At 34.2% G+C, this 24,780-nt stretch overlaps 1 protein-coding gene across 3 annotated transcripts in view; it reads left to right on the top strand.

Moving 5' to 3' along the window:
* PLEKHG5_1 (pleckstrin y domain containing, G (with RhoGef domain) member) overlaps positions 1-24,780 on the top strand; it is a gene marked incomplete at its 5' end in the record, with an annotated part of 61,682 nt that overhangs the window by 19,428 nt on the left and 17,474 nt on the right. For all 3 annotated transcript variants that reach the window (XM_051212602.1, XM_051212603.1, XM_035731110.2), the window contains 6 exons: positions 7,221-7,303; positions 13,344-13,703; positions 15,846-15,941; positions 19,169-19,366; positions 22,211-22,321; positions 24,582-24,731. In XM_051212602.1, the coding sequence (XP_051072794.1) occupies positions 7,221-7,303; positions 13,344-13,703; positions 15,846-15,941; positions 19,169-19,366; positions 22,211-22,321; positions 24,582-24,731 (998 nt within the window). The remainder of the gene's footprint in view (positions 1-7,220; positions 7,304-13,343; positions 13,704-15,845; positions 15,942-19,168; positions 19,367-22,210; positions 22,322-24,581; positions 24,732-24,780) is intronic.

The raw sequence follows: 24,780 nt of genomic DNA on the forward strand, positions 1-24,780 counted from the left end.
GCAGATGATCTGTCCCTCCTATCGCAATCGCAACAACAAATGCAAGGGAAAACGACCAGAGTAGCGGCAGCCTCAGCAGCAGTAGGTTTCAATATACACAAAGGGAAAAGCAAGATTCTCCGATACAACACAGAATGCACCAATCCACTCACAATTGACAGAGAAGATCTGGAAGGTGTAAAAACCTTTACGTATTTGGACAGCATCATTGATGAACAGGGTGGATCTGATGCAGATGTGAAGGCGCGGATCGGAAAAGCAAGAACAGCATATCTACAACTGAACAACATCTGGAACTCAAAGCAACTGTCATCCAATACCAAGGTCAGGATTTTTAATACAAATGTCAAGACAGTTTTACTGTATGGGGCGGAAACCTGGAGAACTACGAAAGCCATCATCCAGAAGATACAGGTGTTTATTAACAGTTGTCTACGCAAAATACTTCCGATCCGTTGGCCGGGAACTATTAGCAACAACCTACTGTGGGAAAGAACAAACCAGATTCCAGTGGAGGAAGAAATCAGGAAGAAGCGTTGTAAGTGAATAGGACACACATTGAGGAAAGCATCGAACTACGTCACAAGGTAAGCCCTCATCACATGGAATCCTCAAGGCCAAAGGGGGAGAGGAAGATTAAAGAACACATTACGCCGGGAAATGGAGATAGACGTGAGAAAAATGAACGAGAATTGGATGGGATTAGAAAAGAAGGACCAGCACAGAGTGGGTTGGAGAGTGCTGGTCGGCGACCTATGCTCCATTATGAGTAACAGGCGTAAGTAAGTAAGGATTGCTCTTTACAAGTTTAGTATTAGCATTTCTCGAAAAGTCTTTGCATATGCGCCTACAATTTGAAAAACTTAAATCTCATGAACTACTGTGAATGGATAAATCTGTTATAATTAAGTGATTTACTAACCAGTTTTCATTCTATTATATCCAGGCTAAAGACGGCCCATTCAACCTATATGTGACAAATAAATCAACAAACGTCTTCATAATGGATATCTACTATTTCTACACATCCATTAACATTATTATTATTATTATCAGCTTTATTCAGTATTATATTTTTGGTACAATATAGAATTCTCAGCATAAAGTATTTCAACAAGTTTCCGTTTCTTTCTTCTTGGTCGGTCCTGGCGATAAATATCGAGTGATCGCCAGTTAGATGATAGCAGTTCAGTAAATGAACATCTGAATAATGTGCATTCTTTTTGTTGTATATTGCCAGCAACCACATTGTCTCTTATTGAGTTTTTTGTAACTTTGAAAACGAAAGGTTGTACACTTTTCAGAAACGCAGCAGAATAGGTTATGCGACTAATAAACATAATGATATATTAAAACAAACAAAAATAGATAACTTGTTGAAATATATAGATGACAGGAACAGGTAGCCCAGATGCTCAAGCAGGCCGCCCTTAATAGCTAAAAGACATTACATTACTGAAATTAGTGAATGCAGATACATGTGCCAAAGAATTTCTAAAACCTTACCACGTATGAACTTATAAGAAGTACATGACAGAGGGTCTTTATTTGTCTGTTGTTTTTATTTTTCACGTTGTTGATGATGTTCAGAAATGATAATTAAGTTCACCCAAATCAAAACTCTATTCAATGGATTTAACACTACTAAAATTCCCAATTTCACTATCTTCTTTTAAGTTAAGGCGCTTACATTAATTACAACTCGGTTGATAGAATTCGATTAGAACTAAAGTTTGGACAACACCTAATTACCATTAGGTGTATTATTCTTACAAGTTAATTATCACTTTTATTCTTGCTCATTAAAAATAATCATTTATATGCTTAACTCATTACAATGTATAATATAATTGACCATCTTTTTTAGAAAGCCTCTGTGTTAGTGTAGAAGTAGTAGTTTCAAACACCACAGCCTCCTGTCTATTACTTCCAACCGTCGCCTTACATTTCGACATAGTATATGTAATGTTAAGTCACATAGACTTGATCGATGAATTTCGATCAACGCTAAAGACTTGACATACATAACACTGATTACTACTCAGTGATCAGTCATGGTCCGAATGGCTAATGTTTTGGAGTTGGGGTGACACGAGATAGGATCAACTAGGGAGCATCAGTCCCATAAAAATTATAGGTAGACCACCTCGACAACTACATGTTGAGCCTGTTCGTGGTACTGCTAGCTCCAAGCTCGATTAGAGAGGACAGTTGAACATGGGGTTAGCAATCTCATCTCATAGAAAAGAGCTTTGCTAAACAATGCTAACACCATGTCGATGTGTGTCAAGTAACAATAAAACAAACTAGTTTTCTGTCAATTACTTTCAATCACAATCTTACATAGGAGCAGTGCTTCGCTTTATCGTTGTGTTTCTTGGAATAAAAACATAGATGACTGTCATAGATTGTCCAGTAGAACAATTCATATTCCAATTTAATATGAATCAAAATCTGAAGTAAAGAAAACCTTTCTATTATTGAGCGACAGTTTGATTCATGACATATGGTATGATATGAGGTATCAATATACTTAGAAATGATTATCATAAAAGATTGATTGTTTATTTCTACTTAATACGTGTACAATTTTATTTTGAAGAGATTGTATTCTACAAATTGTGATCAATTTGAGAATAATAATAATAAGGTTAATGACAGTATCTTTCTAACTGATAATAATCGGTAAATTTCAAGTTTTAATGTAACAAACTGTAACCTGTAAAAAACAAACTATTAACTAACCAGTGAAAATGAACATGTATCAATCATGCTAATAATACATTGATTACATAATGAGGTGTTCTCCTCAAAACTTAAACATCTTTATGTCAAGTAAAGATGGATAATGGCTAGCGATGGAATCCAGGGGACGTGTTTCGTCAGCTGGATGTGCCTGCATCTCAGTGTTGATCTTCACTCTGAGACTCGTACTCATTGTTCAACTACAGGCTTGTATACTCTACTCTATTCTACTCTAATCTATGACATTAAATCTATCATCATTCAACTTAGTAAACCAAATAAATGTATACAACCATTCTAAATACTTTAATCCTCCACATAGACTTTCATATAACTGTCTATTAAGTTGAATAGTATGATTTCACAGTAATAATCTTTTATTAACGTTTTTCAGAATTGATTACTCAAATATTTATTCTTACATAACAATGGTTACAATTTCGGTTTTATATTAAAAGTTTACTATTCTCTTATTAGATGCCTAGTAATTAAACAATTTTTACAATAACTAATCTGTTTCTACTTAATAGTGTAGTTGTACAATATATTTACCGTGCTTACTTTCCTTACAGTAGGCTCTTGATGGTGGTATCCGGTCGACAACTGACACTGATTATCTTGCGTAGACAATTTTTTATAAGTATTTGTACATTTTTAATGATGATTGTGGTAGTTCTTCAAGTTTCCATTCTGTACAATAAAACTGTCTCGACGTTTGTATTGAAGATTATGACATTGATGTTGGTTTGCAGACAGTTGTTTTGAGTTTTATGTGTTGTTCAATGGCAGGAATGCTTCCCTTGCTTTGCCTATCGTCGCCTTTACATCTGCATCAGATCCTCCTTGTTCATCGACGATGTTGCTAACCAAATACGTGAAAGTTTTCACCTCTCCTAAAGGTTCTCCATCAAATTTGATCAGGTTGGTGTTCTCTGTGTTGTATTTGAGGATTTTGGTTTCTCCCTTATGTATGTTAAGGTCTACTGGGCGTCTACTACATTGACTGTTATCGTCTGTACTTGTTGGTGTGTATGGAATAGAGGTCTAGGTAATCAGTTAAGTTAAGATCGTCTAGTTGCATTCAAGCTGTCCATTTTATTCCGTGCTTCCCGTCAGATATGAAGGTCTTCATAATCCAATCAACCACCAAAACAAAAAGAATGAGGAGAGTAAGTAGCCTTGTCTGACTCCGGTCCCCACTTGGAATGCGTCCATCAGCTGTCCCCCACTCACGACTTTGCAGTGTAGTCCGTCGTATAAATTTCATATGATATTGACGATTTTCTGAGGTACACCATAGTGTCGAGGAAGATTCCTGTAGCTCTCCTTGAGTTACCGCCGGTCATACTATTGAATAATTCAAATACACTTGACTAATTTTAATTCAGTGTTTAAGTTCATGATAAAGAAAAAGAACATTCAGTCCTGGTTTCAAATAGTTACAATCGTGACGATATACAACAAACCTTTAAATGTAAAGATGGAATTACCAAAAGAAAGGTTTAAGAAGTACTAAACACAATAATAGTAACAAAGCATTCACGTTTCAAAATTTATCATTATTTCTATTTCCGTATTGTAAATCTTATTCATTAAATTAAACGATTCATGTGTTACATTGTTTAGACAAATAATAACTTTTTGGTTAGGATCATGAACCCATTGACGTTAGATCACCACTGGAAACCTGAAAGCACTGGACTGCTGTTTCGTCCCATTGTAGGGCTCCTCGGCGGTGTGCATCCACGATCCCGCCTCACGAAATTAGAACCCAGCGCCTATCAGTCTCGCAAGCGAGCGCTTGACCATTAGACCACTGGACGAAACGAACATCCAGTGCTTCCAGGTTTTCCATGGTGGTCTAGTTTCTATTAACTCATGATCTGAACGATTAAAATAAAAACTAGTTTATGATTTTCACCAAGAGGAAAATCGGTAAATAATAAAATATACTGAATAGTTGTTTTTATCGTAAATTTTGGATTCTACACTGTTCTAGTAAAAATATGTGACCTCTATGTCTTGACCGTGTTGACAACATAACACAAGTCAGTAATGATCTTGTACAATCCCATGAATTAGATAAAATTTACACTATGGAATAGTCAATTTCAACTTTACGGTTGTGAGTTTGTGGATTATTTGGAATTAAAATCACTTGATAGACTTGATGAGTTTAGGTGAATTGAATGTTTCTGTTCACATACAACCTTAGGTTTAAGCGGTGGATAAGAAATTATGAATGAAACACACTACTGGAGGAGGTCAATTATGAAGCAGTTTAAAGCCTCAAACTATATGCTCTTGTTTGTATCAGAATAACAATCGTATGTATACGAATGATTTGTGTACCTTTATATTGGGCTTCTTCAATTATATCTTAATCGTTCCTCAGTCTTTCCATTCACATAACTGGTTGGATAAGCCTATAGTAAGTATGTTTGTTTGAATTGGACGACGTATCTGTTAACAGCACTATCCAGCGATTCTTGAATTCTAATTATCCTTCTACTGATTCATTTTTGTATTGGTTGTTTGGATGTTCTCATTGATGTTTAGGACTGCGATTGATCAGTGTCTTACTGGCATATATACATTTATCTCTGGTTATATTGCTTTTGACTTTAGGCAATATCAAAGCAATCAGCACAGGATGCACATATTTCCATAAGAAACTAATCCATTGCAGTCCTTAACATCAGTCGGAAGCTTAATACAACAAATATATCTAAATTAAAACTCACCCCATTGCATCAACTAGTGGTTATCTGAAATTAAAAGCTAGGTAGATAATGTAATGATATTTGATAAAAAAAAACGGTATTGGCTCCGGATGTATGTCTTTTTAGCTGATGAATCCCAAGTGAGGCGAAACGTGAATCCTGAATTCCAGTGCTAATCACCATCCATCTCTATCTATACTGTTCTACTAATTTTAAACCATGATAAAAATACAATTTTATAAATTTCTTAGTTAAATTAATTTAGTTTACTTTTACTAACTGAACCATTTGGAGAGAAAATGTAATTGTGATCTTAAATTTCTTATGGTAGAAAGATACCTATTAATAAACTCATTAATATTATGGTTACATTTATTGAGTATCAATGTGTTTATGATAGTGTTTAAATAGTGCTGAAGTCTTTAGCCAATTCAACAACAACAAAAAGAGTGAATATTAGACAATTTCATAAGCACTCTCAATAAAATTTGAATAAAACTACTTAAAACTCTTTTGTAAGTAATTAGATTAATTTAAACAAGTAAATGTTAAATATAATCCATATTGTGATAATAGTACACTCATGTGTTGTGTTAAGATTATACTTACTGTTCAAATTACTGGCTTGTATTTCATCGAAAAGTGTTGGGAATGTTAGATCATCAGAACTCACTTGTTGAATATCTTATTTTTATCATTTTATTTTTGAAAATTTGAATTTCTTGTATTCGCGCCAAAAGCGCTCATTTTCACCTTCATATGGTATTTCCCAATTGGAACGATCTTAAATTCTATTGGTCGGTTGTATCTTTTACTATGCTATTTTGTAACGCTTCCCAGTGACAATTTTATGCTGTATATATATGCGTTTGATTTGTGTCTGTCGGGATTGTTCGTGCTTCTGGCTGCTTGCGGAATATATTTCCCCGTTTCGAACATGAACTTCTTTCTGTAGTTAACTGGGCTGGGACGCATCAGAATAACTAGCTTATTGGTTTTTGGTCACAGAGTTTTTGTTCCGTTCTCAGACTAGATGAGCTCGTCATGGCTTCAAACATAGCAAAAAGAATCACTACAAGATTTTCATTCTTCCTTCTTTCTTTAATTGTACTCGTTAACTTTCATCAAAGACTTAAAATTTTATCATTAACCAACATTATTGTTACATTGTTAAAATTGACTGAGATTTATTCAGATTTAATAGTGTAGCCTAAATAAGTTGTCCTTTGAGCTGGATGGTTTGGTCGTAGAGCTTTCATCGCTCTTCTGAACAACATCATCAGAACAAGCTTCATCCACCTGAGCTACAAATCTTCTACACCATCTCAATTATGACTATCAGTTTTACTGAATTAAATACCAAAACTTACAGATATAATAAATGTATTTACATACTGACCATTTTTGTGACTAAACAAACTAGTAGGTCGAGTCAATTCTTTCAAGAATGTACACGTTCACCTTGCTGACAAGTGAAAATTAACATAAAAATATAAGTCTAGGGTTATTTGTCTATTGAATCTTACTATCTAACAACTAAGTGTAGTACATACGACATTATACTGGTTAGTGATCAATCAATTGTAAATATCTTTGACCATTTCGTACTAATTGGCTTATCAACGTTTTTCTTAAACTTTCAGTTTATAAACAATTTAAGAATCACTATGAAATATATCCTTTCTTCTATAATTAGTAAGGAGGGGACATTGTTAGATTCATTATTTTTCTTTTATTATTTCTAATTTACAGAAATCTATAAGAACAAAATCACTTCCACTGGTATTCATCTGACTAATACAAGAAAATTAGAAAGAAGATCAGTTCCTTTATTTGTAAGTTTTAATATAAAATTGTATCTGACTACTTTATTCATAGTTTTTTTTATTTATTGTGTATATTTTTTGTATCTATGGATGTTCCATTATATAAATCAAACTTTTAGATAATTGAAAAAGGGTCATTATATCATGAAGAAATATGCATTAGTCTAACATACTACAATTATCATTTAGTATACCTCAATAGATTTGTTTTCATTATAAAAATAATATAAGACTTTCTAGAAAGAGTGAAATGATGACCTAGCCCTCCTATCGCATACACACGAACAGATGCAGACAAAGACAGTCAGTGTGGCAGCAGTCTCTGCATCAGTAGGCCTCAGCATACACAAAGGGAAAACCAAGGTTCTCAAATTCAAAGTGGAAAACAGCAATCCAATCACTCTTGATGGCGAAACTCTGGAAGATGTAGAATCCTTCACATACCTGTGAAGCATCATCATCGATGAACAAGGAGGATCAGATGCAGACGTAAAGGAGAGCACTGGCAAACCAAGGACAGCATTCATACAATTGAAGAACATATGCAACTCAAAACAACAGTCTGTCAACCAATATCGAAGTCACAATCTTCAATACGAACGTCATAACAGTTCTATTGTACAGAGCTGAAACTTGGAGAACTACAACAACCATCATCAAGAAGGTACAAGTATTTATAAATAGCTGTCTACGCAAGATACTCAACATCCATTGGCCGGATACCATCAGCAATAGCCTTCTGTGGGAGAGAACAAACCAACTTCCAGCTGAAGAAGAAATTAGGAAAAGACGATGGAAATGGATAGGACATACATTACGCAAATCGTCAAACTGCATCACGAGGCAAGCCCTAACTTGGAATCCTGAAGGGAAGCGGAAAAGAGGAAGGCCTAAGAACACATTACGTCGGATAATAGAAGCAGGTATGAGAAAGATGAATAACAACTAGAAGCAGCTGGAAAGGATTGCCCAAGACAGGGTTGGATGGAGAATTCTGGTGAGCAGCCTATGCTCTTTCACGAGGAGTAACAGGCGTAAGTGAGTAAGTAAGTAAAAAGGAGTGAAATAGGGATTGGAAACTTTACCAATCAATAAATTTTAAGCATATATGATAACAATCGATCAGATTAATACAATCATAATGATCAGAATTAATTTGTCAATATAAATCGATAAGAAATACAATAATTACCCCCATCCAAGTATTAACTTTTTCATCAAATCAGAAGAATATCAGATGATAATATTTGATCCTTAATTATGAAACGAAATTATTATTTAACAGAAGTATAACACTTTCTGGAGTCCCTCCGGAGGCTACTGCCGGTCCCAAGCCCGGATAAAAGAGGAGGGTTGGGCATGCGGTTAGTGACCCCATCTCGTAGAAAACTAACTAGCTAAAAAAACGCTAATCAGAAAAAAACTATTCAAATAATAACTGAATAATTTCAACTGATTGTTTTAATGAGAGAACAATTTGTTAAGAAGTATAATTCATGTTAAGTAGTAGGATGGATGGAAGGTTAAATAAGAGAAACCTTTGTATTAATAGTTACCAGCCAAAATATAGATATTTTATGTAAAGCGTTTTGTTATACTACTCTTATTATTATTATTATCATCGTTACCACTACTTCTCGGTATTCTTATTTAAGATACCATTTAGAACCAGAGAGCACTAATTAGCTGTACAGTATTATTATGAGACTCATTAGTAGTCAGCAATCACATCTCCAATAGCAATCAAACCTGAGACCTTCAGGTTTCGTCAACCATTAGAACAATTAGGTCGATAAACAATAGTACAATTTCAAATTCTACGTTTATTGGATACCATTGGTGATAGCTGTTTGACTCTTTACATATATGAACTTCATAAGTCCCAATTTCTTAGTAGAATACACCGGAAACTGGTTTTTTAACTGGATATTTGTTAAAACGTTTTAATTGATACCACCTAGTATCATGGTTAGGGATCTTACAAGTGAAATCGGTTGATCGCCTGAGAAACTGAAACATTTATACAGATCAGTCATTGATCCATGATCTTCAAGTTTCTATTTTTTTTACTTATTTGAACACATGAATATTGGCACCAAGGGCCGCCAGATACATATGCGCCACACAATAATAATGAGAATGTGAAGAGATAAAGAATGTAAGGTGTGTATAAGAAAAAAGGCAATAATAAAGAACAGAAATTAGTATATGATAGTGAAATAATAATAACCGTAATAATAATAATGGGAGAAGTAGTTCAGTTAGCTGAGGTACAACCAAAAAGAATTCTTCCAGTTAAAGAAGCTAAGTCATTTTTTATGAAGAAAGTAAACTACAGTCACGGCAGGATCGCCATTGGTTTTTATTATGAGCTATATTTGATAACGTCTTTAGACACTGTGTTACACCATCTCTAGGACCTCAACCAGCGAGTTGTGAGGGACTGACAGAAGCCAGTCGTGTACAGCTTTCTTTCATATCACGACACCATGTCATACACTGACCACCTCTCCGCTTTCTTCAACCAGTCCCAGAGTCGGCAAACATTGCACAACGTGGAATTCTCTGAGACGACATTCATAGAACATGTCCAAGCCACCGACGTCGATGTTTCAAGATGGCGACACCAGTTGCATTGTCGTCGCTGTGCCCGAACACACGATGCCGAACCTCTGCATTACTGATATGGTGTTGCCACTGGATATCAGTAATCCTTCGGAGACAACGATGATCGAACACAGAGAGTCGTCTAACATCCTGAACTCGGAGAGGCCGGGTTCCACAAGCATAGAGCCAAACTGCTCTCACCGACGCGTTGTAGATCCGATCATTTACAACCAGACCAACATCATGAAGGCGCCAAAGATGGCTTAGATTTGCATAAGTCATTCTGGATTTCACTAAACCTGAATTAATCTCATCACTCACGCCAACACCAGCACTTATACAGCTACCCAGATATAAATTTCTAAGTGTATCTTAATAATAAATTCCAAATATTATGAAGTTTAATTCTAAAGTTTCCTATTGATTCATTTCATTTACTAAATACCAAAAGAAAAACAAATCACAATAATATTGAGTTACTTAGCTTATTGAACATACTATAACTTAATTGACAAGATAATAATCAACGGTGATAAAATAATATCAAGTACTATTTATTGATTAATTAGTAAAATTAGACTAAATGTAAACATTTCAATAAAGTTGTATAACTTTTATTCAATAACAGAAATACCTTTCTTGAATTTACTCTCATACTTATCAAGTACAACTTCATAACACATATTTAGATGATGATTCTGACAAATTATAAAATACAGTTTTCATTCAATGATACATATCAATAATGAGTGATTTCATTGATTGATTTTATATTGTATATAATCAACGTGATAAATGAATGACGTACTTCAAACGAATCACACGATAATATACTAAGTTGCTTGTATAACAAAAATAGTGAGCATTTAGAATCTTTTTTCTTTTCTTCTAATGTATACACCAGCTAGTTTGGTAATCCTAGTGAGCTATTATACTCCGCTTGGAGCCCACCCGGGGCTACCGCCGGTCCCAAGTCCGGATAAAGAGGGAGGGTTGGGCATGGGTATAGCGACCCTACCCCGTAAGAAACTAACCCGCTAAAAAGACGTCAACCGATGAGCTATTATGGTATTTAGGCTGGTTGATTAGTCCATAGTTCACTGTATTTGAATGTTGTTTGTTTTTCTTAGTTTATCTCCATTGACAGTGTTATATATTCAAATTTATTTAATTTCAACATTCAGTATGTTGGTATTAGCATTAAAAAAAATTATTTATTAAACACATAAACATTGGTACAAAGAGGCACTAAATAGATATGCGTCACATAAATCATTCGATTTGTGTGAGGGCTGGAATACTGTCCGAGTGCCCAAACCGAAGCAAGGCCACACCCGGAGCTTTTGACCTAAATGTCTAATCCACAAGGCAGTGAAGCATCGCAAGGAGATGCAGTCCTATGACAGCCAGTGACCAATAATTGGTTCATACGCCATTTGTTACTTCAAGATCCTGTAGCCTATGTGGAGCATTGGTTTGGAATGAGGGTTTTCCAACTCCCCTAGATGGACTCTACGTGTTCACCAACCTAGTTAAAGTGCCGGACATTCGCTTTTCATCCGCTCAGTTTCGTAGACAATAGTAATGCAGCGAGGAGGCAGTGAGTAGGACTTCTCTGGAAGTGGTTTTATGCGCATTGGCCATGTGAGAGCATTTGGAGAGGGAAAGCTGACTCCACCCACTCTCGGCCGTAACAACGCATTTGGTATTAGTTTACGTATCATTAGGTAAATACAAGAATTTATTTGCCAAATACTAGATTGTAAAACTTTCACTAACTCTAATAAATATCTACATGTTTTAATTATTTATTGGTAATTCACGTGGGGATTTCTTTTGTCACCCAATGAGTATTACCCAGATTTTTATGTATCGTATTACTCGGTAGGTAAATTGTACTTAATCACATTTTACAACAGAATTAAGGATGAAAAGTCAATATAAACACGAAGAAGGAATTAATTAAATAAATAAAGACCAAGTATAAACAACAATTCAACATCATCAATATATCAGTGTTTCTATCGTTGCAACCAAAGTATAGTGACGAACTAATCGCGTCTCTTGAATTTGGGTTTGAAATTTATCCATCCCTACGGTTACTGTGCATTTTTGCAATATAGACAATATCAGTTAATAATGAAAACCTTGAATCTAATTTCTTATCTTGATTCCTAACCCTAATGCTTGATTTTAATTTTTAACCGTAATTCTTGATTCTGCTTTAAATCCAGAGGTCATCTTTTGATTGCTCAAGGTTGGCTATATGATCTAATTTCACCTTTCTATCCTATATACTTAACTAAGGACATTATTAATTCCAGTGTAGTCCATCTGTCTATGCAAGAAATAATCATAAATCACACTGCCTCTCTCTGATTCCTTTTAAAATCCTATCAATCTTGTTACGACATGACCACAAATTTAGATGAATCCCTACCAAGGTTGAGTGACTATAGCGGATCTACGAAGATTCATACAACTAGGTTAAATTCTACTTGGCACTAACCAGTATGATTTATTGACATTCGTGATAGACAGAATTCTATAAGTGGCAACCTAGCCTGATACTGACATAAAAGCTTTTTATGAGCAAGTGCAAACCAACTACTTGAGTGAAGACGTTGAGAGTTAGAAGGATGCTTTATTGATTAAACCGAATTGAGAATATATGTACACTCATTCATCAATAAATATCTTCTTCCTTCAAAAAATTAAGCCATATTTTTAACCAATGACCTATGTTTCCTTTTTGGAAAATGAGGTCAAATCTTCGAAAATAGCATGCGCTTATCACTTAGCCTATGTATGACTGATACAGTGTATCACTAAGCAATAAAAGCTAGACATTTTGCTTCAAGACTGGACTGCTTCAACATCTAAACTCTTGATAAGTAGTGAGATGGTTGAAGGTGTCATCCACATCACTTATCTTACAGGTTTCATTATTTAGTATTTGATAATAGATTCCTTCGAAACATTGCTTATGTATGCTGGAATCAGTGGGCAAAAAATACTGAGGTTAAACATAGAAGGTTAGGTAAAGATATCAAATGGGTTGATGGGTTGGCAAATCTTCATCGACTAAGGTAATTGAGACATGTATTACGTAATTTCAACTGTCAACTAACTCTATCCTTGATATTTACTAGTACGGGATTCTTCAGTAGTGTACGTATACAATCCTACTCACGGGACTGAAGCCCAGAACCTTCTGTCTCGTGCACGAACGCTTAACCTCCAGACTACTAATCCAGCACCTGACACTGTTAATATCTAACTCCAGGTCTAAATTCTAGTCTCACGTGAGGGATCGTGGCATTTCAGTACTTTTAGATTCCCAATGGTTGTCTAACATTTATCGGTCCGTGATCTCGATGAAAGTCAACAGTCTCTACAACCGTATACTGATATATCCAATTTGCGTTTCGCTTTTTTATAGGATACAACCTCTGATGCACTGAAAAATTGGTTTGAATTTTACAAGAAAAGTAACAGTTTGAACTCATATTCATTGTCTGACCAATTGATAAATGAATGTCTAAGTGAATTGAACCCAAATGTGCTGGTAAATTTACTATCAGGGCGACAGAAAATATCAGACAGGAATTCAACTACATCTATACCATTAACTACAAGCCCGAATTCAGAAGAAGCAATTCGACAAAAATCGAATTCTTATTCACGTTTTGAAGATAGTCAACATCAAAATATGCCGAATAGTCAACAATTTGATAGTCAAGATTTAGCTAGTCTATTTTTTATTGAAGAGTCATGGGAACAAATTGTTAAATCATCTTCAGTAAGTGAGGTTCGTTTTTTTACTTCTTTCTCTTCAGAGAATCGGTGATATAGATGGGTGAGGTTAAAGTTTTTTTCTTCGAATCCTTCAATAATGATGTGACCTTTTGTGTTCTTTCACAGGATCTAGTCCACCCTAATTACAAACTTTTTCTTGAATAATAATTGAAAGGGAAGAAAATATGCATGTTCCAATAATCCAAACAGCCACGACCAAGGCATAGCAATAGAACATTAGAGTTTGTATGGAATTTGCCAGAATATTCTAGTATATACTCGAGTCATTCATCAGCAATGACTAGTTGAAAATTAACTAACTGAAGTATTCCTATTTAAGCGTGATTTGAGCATGCACTAGTCAGGACTCTATCTTGCTTACAAACATTTCACAGAGAAAATTATCTCCGGAATTACTAGTAGCTTTCTGACTTGCTAAGTACTTACCCAGTTACTTAGTTACATGTGTTATCCCTCGTAGAGGAGCATGGGCCACTCACCAGCATTCTCCATTCAAGTGATTATATATATTGCCATTAAACGTATGGGAGATGGGACAGTTCAACGTTCGGTTTATCGAAAAAGTACTTGAAATGGCATTCAACTGAATGTCATTAGTTTTTTCCCAATCATCTACAAGATGGTATTGGTTAAAACACAATTTTATAGGGTAGAAAAGATATATACCACCGACAAATTCAATCAAGAGTTGATGAACGTGGGAAAAACCCTAAGAGACAACTTTTACTCACAAAGGTTTTACGACAAATATAAAAAGCCCGAAGAAAACAAGATGGGAGTAATTACGGTCAATAAGAAACCACTATCTATAAATCTTAACTTCAAAGGTGATGATGTCACACACATAATCAACACGAGACTGAATACTGCGATATCCAGAACTTATCCGGCGGCCAAACTCTTAATTCTCTATATTATACAACATGTTCAATAACTCAATCCGAGGTTGACAAGCATCCCTTTCATGTTACCACCAGATGTATTTATCAATTTATGTGCACCTGCCAAAGCAGCTACATTGGTCGAACAGAAATGAGGGCATATCTCAGATTTTTTGAACATGTTCCAAAAAGCTTCAGAATAACAGAAAGAAAAACTCTAAATAGTGCAATTACCAAACATCTCCTTGATATAGAACATCAGGTCGTTACTTTGCAATCCTTCAAGGTCACAATCAATGTTTTAGAATGTTCTTTCATCGCATAAGGTATATATTTACACTATTCAGTCTATTCCATTTATTTACACCCTTGCTTTACTATACTAATGTGTCTTAAATATAACTTCCAACCAAACTCTTTCATGTAAGTAATTTAAACCTATTATGTAATTAAAGTTTTTAAATATCACAGGTTGTAAGCAGCTGATGAGAACTAAACGAAATAGAATGAATTCATACTATTCAGCTAGAATCTTTGTTCTTGCTCTTTTAAATATTTTTTATAAAGCAGATGGCTGATGTATTTTTATAGGATTTCTGTCACTTATCGAAAGGATTTTGAGTCATTCTCTTTAAGGTGAACAGTCCTTGAATATGTTGTAAAGAATTCTGCATCTCTTCAAATGATTCAACTAAACAGTTACAAACTTCATAGAGTAATGTTACATCTTGATTTGGTTAATTCATCAAACCAATCCTGTGACTAACTCACAAATTATCTTGTGGTAAATAATGGTTAAGCACTAAGCACAGAGATTGTTGAATTTAATCATTATAGCGTACTACTGAACATGTATTTAGATTAGAAATGTAAATCACTGACCTTTAGGCGCTCATTACGATACCTAGATGTTTTGTCTCCTATTCACAGTGAGATTATAGATAGATGCTAATGAAGATTATCATTCTAGAACGAGACGGTTGTTCTGTGCTTTCTCCTTTTCTGTCTAACTAAATTCAGTCCGTGACATAAATCTTAGATTTGGTAAGTAACTGTTGAAATCCAAGAATTTATACATGTCGTCAAACCTGTTGAAAAGTTACAAATAAGCATCAGTTCAGTATTGATTCGTCTATTAATTTCTTGTAATGAGTTCGCTATGTTTTCCTCACATTCTACTGCTACACATCTTCCTTCTTGAATAATGTCTTTTACTACTCTTTGTGTTTTCTTATTCTTTATAGAAAATGACAAAACAACAGCAGAAAAAACAATCAGCTATTTGGGAATTTATTTACACTGAAGCGAACTATCTAAAGTATTTACGTACTATTATAGATGTGAGTTGTGCATATGAACAATGTTGTTGTATCTATTAGTGTTTGTGTGTTAGTCTGTTTAACACATAAAACGTCTACTCATTCTTTGAAAAGTATACTTAATAATAATTGTAAGCTTAATTGTTGTAATATAAGCGAAAGATGGATATTGGCTAGCAGTGGAATCCACGACGCGCGTTTCGTCCTATTTGGGAGTCGTCGGCCGTAATCATTATTTTAATAAAATTAATAGTATCAGAAGGGGTTTTGTGTAGATTGTAGTAATTTCAACAGTTGAGATCATGAGTCAACTGAAGCTAGACCACCATGGAAAACCTGGAAGCACTGGACGGCCGTTTCGCCCTATTGTGGGGCTCCTCAGCAGTGCGCATCCACGACCACGCCTCGCGAGATTAAAACCCAGGACCTATCAGTTTCGCGCCAGGCGCTGGGTTCGAATCCCGTGGGGCGTGGTCGTGGATGCGCGCTGCTGAGGAGTCCCACAATAGGACGAAACGGCCGCCCAGTGCTTCCAGGTTTTCCATGGTGGTCTAGCTTCAATTGACTCATGATCTCAACTGTTGAAAATTAATAGTGCTTGAATGATAGCGAATTTACCATGTGATTCCTATGAAAATGATCAGTAGTTTTTGTACTTAAACATAGCAACCAATATGTACCAGTATAACTCTCAAGGAACTTATGTTCCTTGTGCCATTCAAATAACACCAGTTAGATTCACGGTATTAGACTTCACCAATGAGCTTTTCGAACTATGACTGACCTCCTAAAAGAATTAAGATATTTACAATTATTCGATTACTGAGTGCTGGCTAGAATTATATTTTTTCACTCTCAAGGATAATTGGATTCTATTGATAAAGTCAAATTCTCACTCACGGAATGGTTAATAAATAATGATAATGTAATGCATTTGGTAATTATAGATCTGTGTACCCAACTTTGAGCTACATTTTACATGTACGGAGATAAGTGATCCTAATCAGCTGCCTAAACCAAGTTAGGCGACATTCAGTTTGAGATTGCCAAACCGAAATTTCTAACACACATCACTGACGCTTGCCAACTAGTTTGAAACTTTAATCCACAGTTTCAACTTGACCACTTCCAACTGATTAACATCACAGTAAATTTTAGTTGTCAAGCTACTTAGACTAATAGCCACATTGCAATCTGAATAATAAAATGAGATCACATCAAGATCAAATGTTTGTGTGAACATCAATAAAGTTACGTAATAGAGGAAACAACTTTATGACAGTTCTACTTAAATTTCCTTTCGTATCAAACTATTTAGGCCTGAAATCTTTTCATCGCGATACCCTTTACAAACTGAAGTCAAACTTATATTCTTTTTTGTTAATTATTTTTGGAATTTTGATTGAGATCATGAGCTAACTGATGTTTGACCACCATTTAAAACCTGGAAGTACTGGAAAGCCGATTCGTCCTATTGTGGGACGCGCACTCACGAATCCGCCCTGTCTCACGCGCGAGATTGAAGGCCCTCTAGTGCTTCAAGGTTTTCAATGGTGGTCTAACATCAATCGGTTGATGATCTCAATAAAAAACTTAGTAATCTCCACAACCCTATACTGATATTTTTGGAATGTTTTAGTGTGTAACAACTGTGTTTCTAGTTACACTGGGAAACCTTTGTAACTTTAGGCTATGTGTAAATGACTTCAAGAGTAAATCATTCAACTGAAATTAGGATTATTTCTTTCACTACAAACGATATCAGTTATAGACGTTCTTCAATTCAAGAGACTGACAGGTAGTTAGTAATTTCGGGAGTATATACTTTGCATATGAAGCAAAATTTTCTGATGATATTGTTGATACTTACTTACACCAATACTATTTAACAGTTGAATAGAAACATAATACATCATTTAAAGAGTTACCAATTTGCAATGTTAATATTCCACTGTGAACAGTAGGATATTTAACTATGATGAAAATATTTAAGTTATTGAGACAGTTTTACGATAGTTTGAAAAAAAAATCATTTGGCAGATGTACGTCACAGGAACCTGTTTTAAAGCACTATGTGAATAACTTATGATAGTAACTACATATCTACATTGATCAATACTAAATATTAGACAAATATCACATTCTAAGCAAAGATGAATAGTGGCTAGCAGTGGAATCCAGGACGTTTGTTTCGTCCTATTGTACAATAGTCTGATCAACTGCAGTCCTAAACTAAAATAGGAAGATACAAGTAAAACAACACCAAATAAATTTAAATATCACATTCATTACTGCACGACTTTAAATTCCATGAAAAGAACCAGTCTCCTGAAGACTGTAGATAATTGTAGTTGACAACGTGTAAAGAACAATTAGCCTAAATCAAATAAAGATTTCTCCTGATCACGTTTGACAACTATTGATAGAATGTGTGTGGATTAGAAATCAATATTTTAGGTCATTAGTCAGTGAGTAAGAAATTCATCTCTTCCATATTTTGATTCATTCTGTTCCTTGATCGGAATAATCTTATTAGATAATCTATTCTGTTGCCGAACCATATCGTTCAATTACTTTACATCATATTTTAAGGTTGACTAAAATAGTATATAAAGAGTGATCCTTTTCCTTACTATTAATTCTCAGCAGTCACTCGCCCAGGTTTTGTCTTCTAATATTCCGTGACTCAGTGATAATATAAGATACTGATGATATTAATTCTCTTTGTTATGTATTAATAGTCAGAATGCAATACATGGTAATGATAAATTAAACTTCGGCTTCGACATGCAACTGAACTAGAAACCATGATATTACATTTTGTAAGTGCTATCGATTGAATTATAAAACTAATCTCTATTAAGATTCACTTTGTCACACTTAAACATCTTTGTATAACTACACGAATTAACATACGTGTAAGCTGTTTGTGAAGATTGTTAAATTTTATAGTACACGTATTTGAACATTATCACGTATTGACTGGAATTAGAAATATAAACTGATAGATCCTAGTTTAATGATTTAAAGGTTGAACGCTCATCGACAAATGTGAATGGTCTAGATTCGATCTTCATCGATATCGTAGATGCACTTCTGATCAGTCTTATAATATGATTCAACAACTATCCAGTGCTTCCTAGTTTTCAGTTTGTAGTTTCAACTATAAATTAATGTTTATAATCACTGTAACAGTAGTGTCTTCTCTTTTTAATCATCTAGTTTTTTCTTCACATTTCTCATTTTAGTATTATTTATCTCCATTTTTGGAAATACGTGAATATTTATTTGAGAACTTAGATATTGGATGGATTTTTGGTAATATTGAAGAAATATTCAAAGCTAATATTAAACTTTGGTTACACTATTTAATTGGACCATTGAAAGAAATTCGTCGTAATGGAGATGCATTTACACCGATCATCTTTAAAAGTGCAATAACACACGTAAGTGAAGTAAAAGAACAAACAAATAAATCCTTCATTTCGTGGATTGATTGAGGTTAAGCATTAACACTGTTGGATGCAGGCTGGCTTAGTGGTCTAGAGGTTAAGCGTTCGTGCGCGAGACTGAAGACCCTCGGTTTGAATCTTGCCAGGTAGGATCATGGATACGCACTGCTGAGGAGCCCCACAATAGGACGAAATAGCCGGGCAGTGCTTCCAGGTTTTCCATGGTGGTCTAGCTTCAATTGACTCATTATCTCAACTGTTGAAATCCATATTAATTAAATGCATGGTAACGACTTATAGATTAAGCGAAAGCTTAGAAATAGGCGAATATAAAAATACAATAGTTCAGGCATCTGTTAATTAATGAACAATCCTACGTTTAATAGGCTCACTACTGACTCCATCCATTTTATCACTGTTTATTTGTTAATAACTAGTTATCTGGATGTAACTATATCTTATTTCTGATATGTTCCACTGTACTTCGGTGATTAGCTTTATTGTTATTTAGAAAATACTTTTACTGATGACTTTTTTGGTACTAACTACATCTACCAGATACTCTGTCTTGTAATTGAATTTGAGTTACGCTGTAAATGTAACGTATAATGATGGCATCTAAATGCCAGGAATAAACTATGTGGAGTTAGTTTCCTGTTAATTAGCATTGAATTACTATTGTATTATTATAATCAACTGTTTTCATGTTTTACATACCATCACTGGTATAGATATTCCCTCATTCATGTGCACATGTTAATGGTAGTGGTGGTGATGGTGGTGACAACAAAATAATTAAAGTACACTAACTTTTACATTGTAACACACTTATGCATTTTAGCTTTCACCATCGATATGTTTGTGTGTCCGTGTTTAACCATAAAAAGAAGCAAAAAAGATCGAGAATTTCAGTAATTTAATACAGGCACAAACATATACACAAACCTATACACATCAAAAGCACAAAGGAATACTCAATTACATAAACAAAATATGTAAATATACTGATGAACTGATGCCGAAAACAATCAGAAAACCAATTTGATTATTTGATCATGATTTTTATTGTTATTTCAAGGATACATATCATTCTTTAGAATGTGAATGTTATAAATGAATGAAATGATTAATGGTTATTAATGATGGTATAATGATGATGAGGATGTTTACTTAATCTAATTTCATAGTTTACTTCATTTTTTCATATTCTGAAGCCAGAATTAATGGTTATTAGCATGGTCAGTCAGTCAGTCAGTCATCAACAACGTAGAACCTCGTACGTACGTACATCAGTTCGAGTTGCCATATCACATTAGCACAGAAATGCAGTTGTCGATTCAAATCCCATTGTGGTAGAGGTAGTAAAAGTATAAGCAGTAATCGGAAACATTAGGGTTTGAAGATGTTATTCAAGGACTATAATCCAGTGAAATAAATTTGGAAAGAGGAAAGAAGGGACATAAATGATTCAGAAGATTAGAATTTTGGGAGAACGCAAAGAGTGGATGCACCTGCGCCATTGCAAACGATTTTGAGCCATGTCATTCAAAGTCTCTAAGCATCGGCCAGTTGAAGTGATCCCTAAAGTGTTCTGCTCATTGATCCAATGTCCTAGATTGAGAATGAATAATATGTCCATATTTTTCAGAGATAGTTTTGCTAACAGTTGGGTTCCTAATACCGGGTTCCTTGATAAGTTTGAACAGCTATCTTCTGTTGCCTATTTCCGCTGACTTTTCCATCTCTCTTGTTTTCATTACGCACTACTGTTCGCGATCATTGCATAGGCTAAAAGATGATGAACATCTGTTTCTTCATGGTATACGACTTATCAGCAACGAGCGTCTAAAACCTCAGGTTAGATCGAAATCAGAGAATAATAACTTCTTTTCAATTAGTTTGTCACCATCGTCTTACACTTCTATGATGTTTCACAATACGAATATTATAGCAATAAAATGGTCGTATTATGCAATAATACTATAACCTACAGACTATTTGTAAATGGATTGAAACGAGTAGTTCAGCGGTTGACAGATTATAATATATCTTGTAAGAAAATCAGGAAAACACTGATAAAAAGTCACATATTATTAATTATTACGTATGAATAAAGAGACAATAAGTAATCCTATGTAATATCCCGTTGTTGATATTCAAAGTTGAAATTCATGCAGTCTTGATTGGCATATGTAGATCCTATACAATGCGTGTCAGATAGCAGGTATCCTTACCAATAATATTATAAACATTAGACACACTAAACAATTTTATGACAAAACGTACTTATCAACTTCGTGGATAATACGTTGGTGACTGCGTAACACATGAAGACTTGGGTACGCAAATAAATTTACTGAATTACAGTGCATTGATGAAATATGAAAACAATACACTGAATACAACATTTTGACGACATCCTTGAATTATCTCTTACACAGTCCTCATTCTTTCATTCTTTTTGTTACTCCGACAGTTTTTGTTTTTTCTCTTCTCCTCATTTTCCTCTTCTGTCTGTAAGGATTTTATTTTCGACTCCTGATACATACTACTTATATCTGTACGTAAAAGTAGCACATATTACAACTGAAGTGACAGGCACTGGGTTTGAGTCTCAGTGTGAATATTAACACCGATATATTGGTACATTCAGCTCAAATGAAACGCACATTCTACTTTCTAATAGTAGACCCAATTCTTAGGTTCTGGAAAATGCAAGAATTTAAACCTATTCAGAGTATAAGGTGTATTAGTGTTTATTTTCTTATTTATTCCTTTTTAAAAAACATCAACATGTTATGCATAAAATTCATTGTACAAATCTGTCCTTCATTCTAGATTCCTGATTTACTCAGTGTTTACAAACAATACTATGTGAATCTATCTCGTTGTCGATCATATACACAAGAAGCTGTTAGACAAAGCACAAACTTTTGTATATTTCTTGAGGTAAATCTAATAAAAATGATGCTATTCGTTTTTGTCCTAATATTCGTCGTATTCGATTTATCGAAGTCATTTATATGAAGAATTCCTTTGAAGGCTGTGTAATGTTTAGGTAATATTTGCTACAGATTGAATTCAGTTAGGGTACCATTGAAAAGAAAGGGGCACTCAACAGTTAATTCCTCCTAGTATAGGATCTGAAAATCTTAATTATGGTCGCGGATCGAGTTTCAGGTGTGAATCTCCGTAGAGTCACATACTAGGACGAAACAGCTGTTCTGTGTCTACTGATCGTCGATGGAACCGTGAATGATTTCAGTTTGTAACTAATAGTACATAAAACGTATCAAAATAGTATCTAGTTGAGGACGAATTTACAAACTTTCTGTGCACGAAAAAGACAGCTTCATAGTAATATTCTTAAAAGTATATTGTAATTGTATGTATGGCAATCATTACAAATGTTTGAATTTCTTAAATTTTGACAATCAATACATTGGGCTTCTAAAAATGAAGCTTTAATATGTTCCACATCTACAGGTTGATAAACGTTTTCTACAACGGTCAGTAATGAAATCTAGTAAATAAATGAATAGATGATACAATGATGTATGAAGCGTTGTGTATAAACATTACCACTAGGGGTTCAAGTATATTCAACACTAATGAATTCTAATCATTATTAAAAAAATAAACATCTTAAATGTAACCGCTAACGTTTTGAATTATTTTTTCTGGTTAGCTTCTTTTCAGCGAGTAAGTTTTCTATATGATGGGGTCGTTAACCCTATGCCCAACCCTTCTCTTTTATCCAGGCTTGAGATCGGCAGTTAGATGTAACCGCTAGGTGCTATCTAATATTTAAACATTAAAGAATACTTCTTGCAATCGATTTTTCAAGCAGTTAATCTGTCTGTTATATGTTGACCATAGTAAACTTTTAATCTCATTACCGGTTACTTATTTCTGATAAATAATGTGTTAACCTTAAAGGATATTGATATAATCGTTGTTTTCATCATGAGTTAAAGATATTTGTCAATAATAAAACGTTTTATATTTGAGTAGTTTGAAAAACAGTGATTATAAATAGTCAATCTCAACAATAACACAACTGTATTTTCGGTTACATTGATTGATACCGACTTTCTAACTTAACATACAAATGACTTTACCTTGTTTGGTGGAAATCAAACTATAACATACAATCTCCCAAACACTTTGATTTACAATACAATCATATTTAGGATGTGTTTCTGTTCTTTTAAATGTATAATATTGTTTTAGATGTGATCTTTATCTTCGCCCAGGCTGATTATAGGAAGTGTAGTAGTGGAATGAATTGGCCAATCCACTTAACTTGGAAGTCCTATCAATCCTGGTTGGTTAGTTTCTGATGAAATTATAGATTTACAAAGTTCACTTGACTTATACCAACTTGGTTAACTCATGGCGTAGGCAAGATGTTCATCTAGTAAACAAAGGGTATATACACAGCATGAAATTTCACCATATATTACTCTATGGCAGTGAATCAAGGTCTATAAAAGTAAAATACATGTGTGGGCTACAGGTTTTTGATCATAGATTCTTCCAAAGTATTAATCACGTATCAAACATGAATGTTTAAAATATTTTTCTCACTCTCAAGTATACCATAATAATATGACTATTCACGTTATACCAGATCTAGGATTGACAACCCAGAATAGGGAACCAGGTTAACACTAGATAATACTTTATTCAAAACAGTTGCAAGCTATCACACTCAGCTAGTCCGAAGTGAAAATCAATGAGAAGAAAAAAGATTACATATTTAATAGTCAATAGGCTAAGTCCCTGTTTGTCCATGCTCACTGACCAGTCATGTATTTCTTTCACAACCACATATCAACATGATGACTTTTTTATAATATGAACCAACTATTTTCTTTCTGACATCTCGTCTTCCTAAATGATAATGAAAGCTCAACAATTAAATCATTCAACTTAGAGAACCCAACACATCAAATAGCATCTAATTGAGTTGAGAATCCATTCCATCATATAAAACCTATACAATTCAATTGAGTTTCTTATGGTATAAGAAAATAAATTGTGGGTCATTTTCATCTAATCCTATAAATTGAGGACTTTTTAATTAGACCTATACATTAATTACTTATTATTTCCAAAGAATTATTACACTTCAGGTATGCCATCCAATATATTGTTTCATTTATTCAATAATTATAATTATAATTATTTATTGATTTACTTTAAGTGGGCTGATCAACAAGGTCATGATCATCGTGAACCATTATGGGATCAACTAACAAAACCAACTACACGACTAACTCAATATCGTTTATTAATGGAATCAATACGGAAAAATTGTTGTAATTCTACTGAAGAACAAGAAGTCAATGAAATGGTAAGTGTACACATGTGTATTCACTTCAAGCTATATTCATTCTAACGGT

Source organism: Schistosoma haematobium, chromosome ZW (genome assembly GCF_000699445.3).
Source record: "Schistosoma haematobium chromosome ZW, whole genome shotgun sequence".
NCBI lineage: Eukaryota > Metazoa > Platyhelminthes > Trematoda > Strigeidida > Schistosomatidae > Schistosoma > Schistosoma haematobium.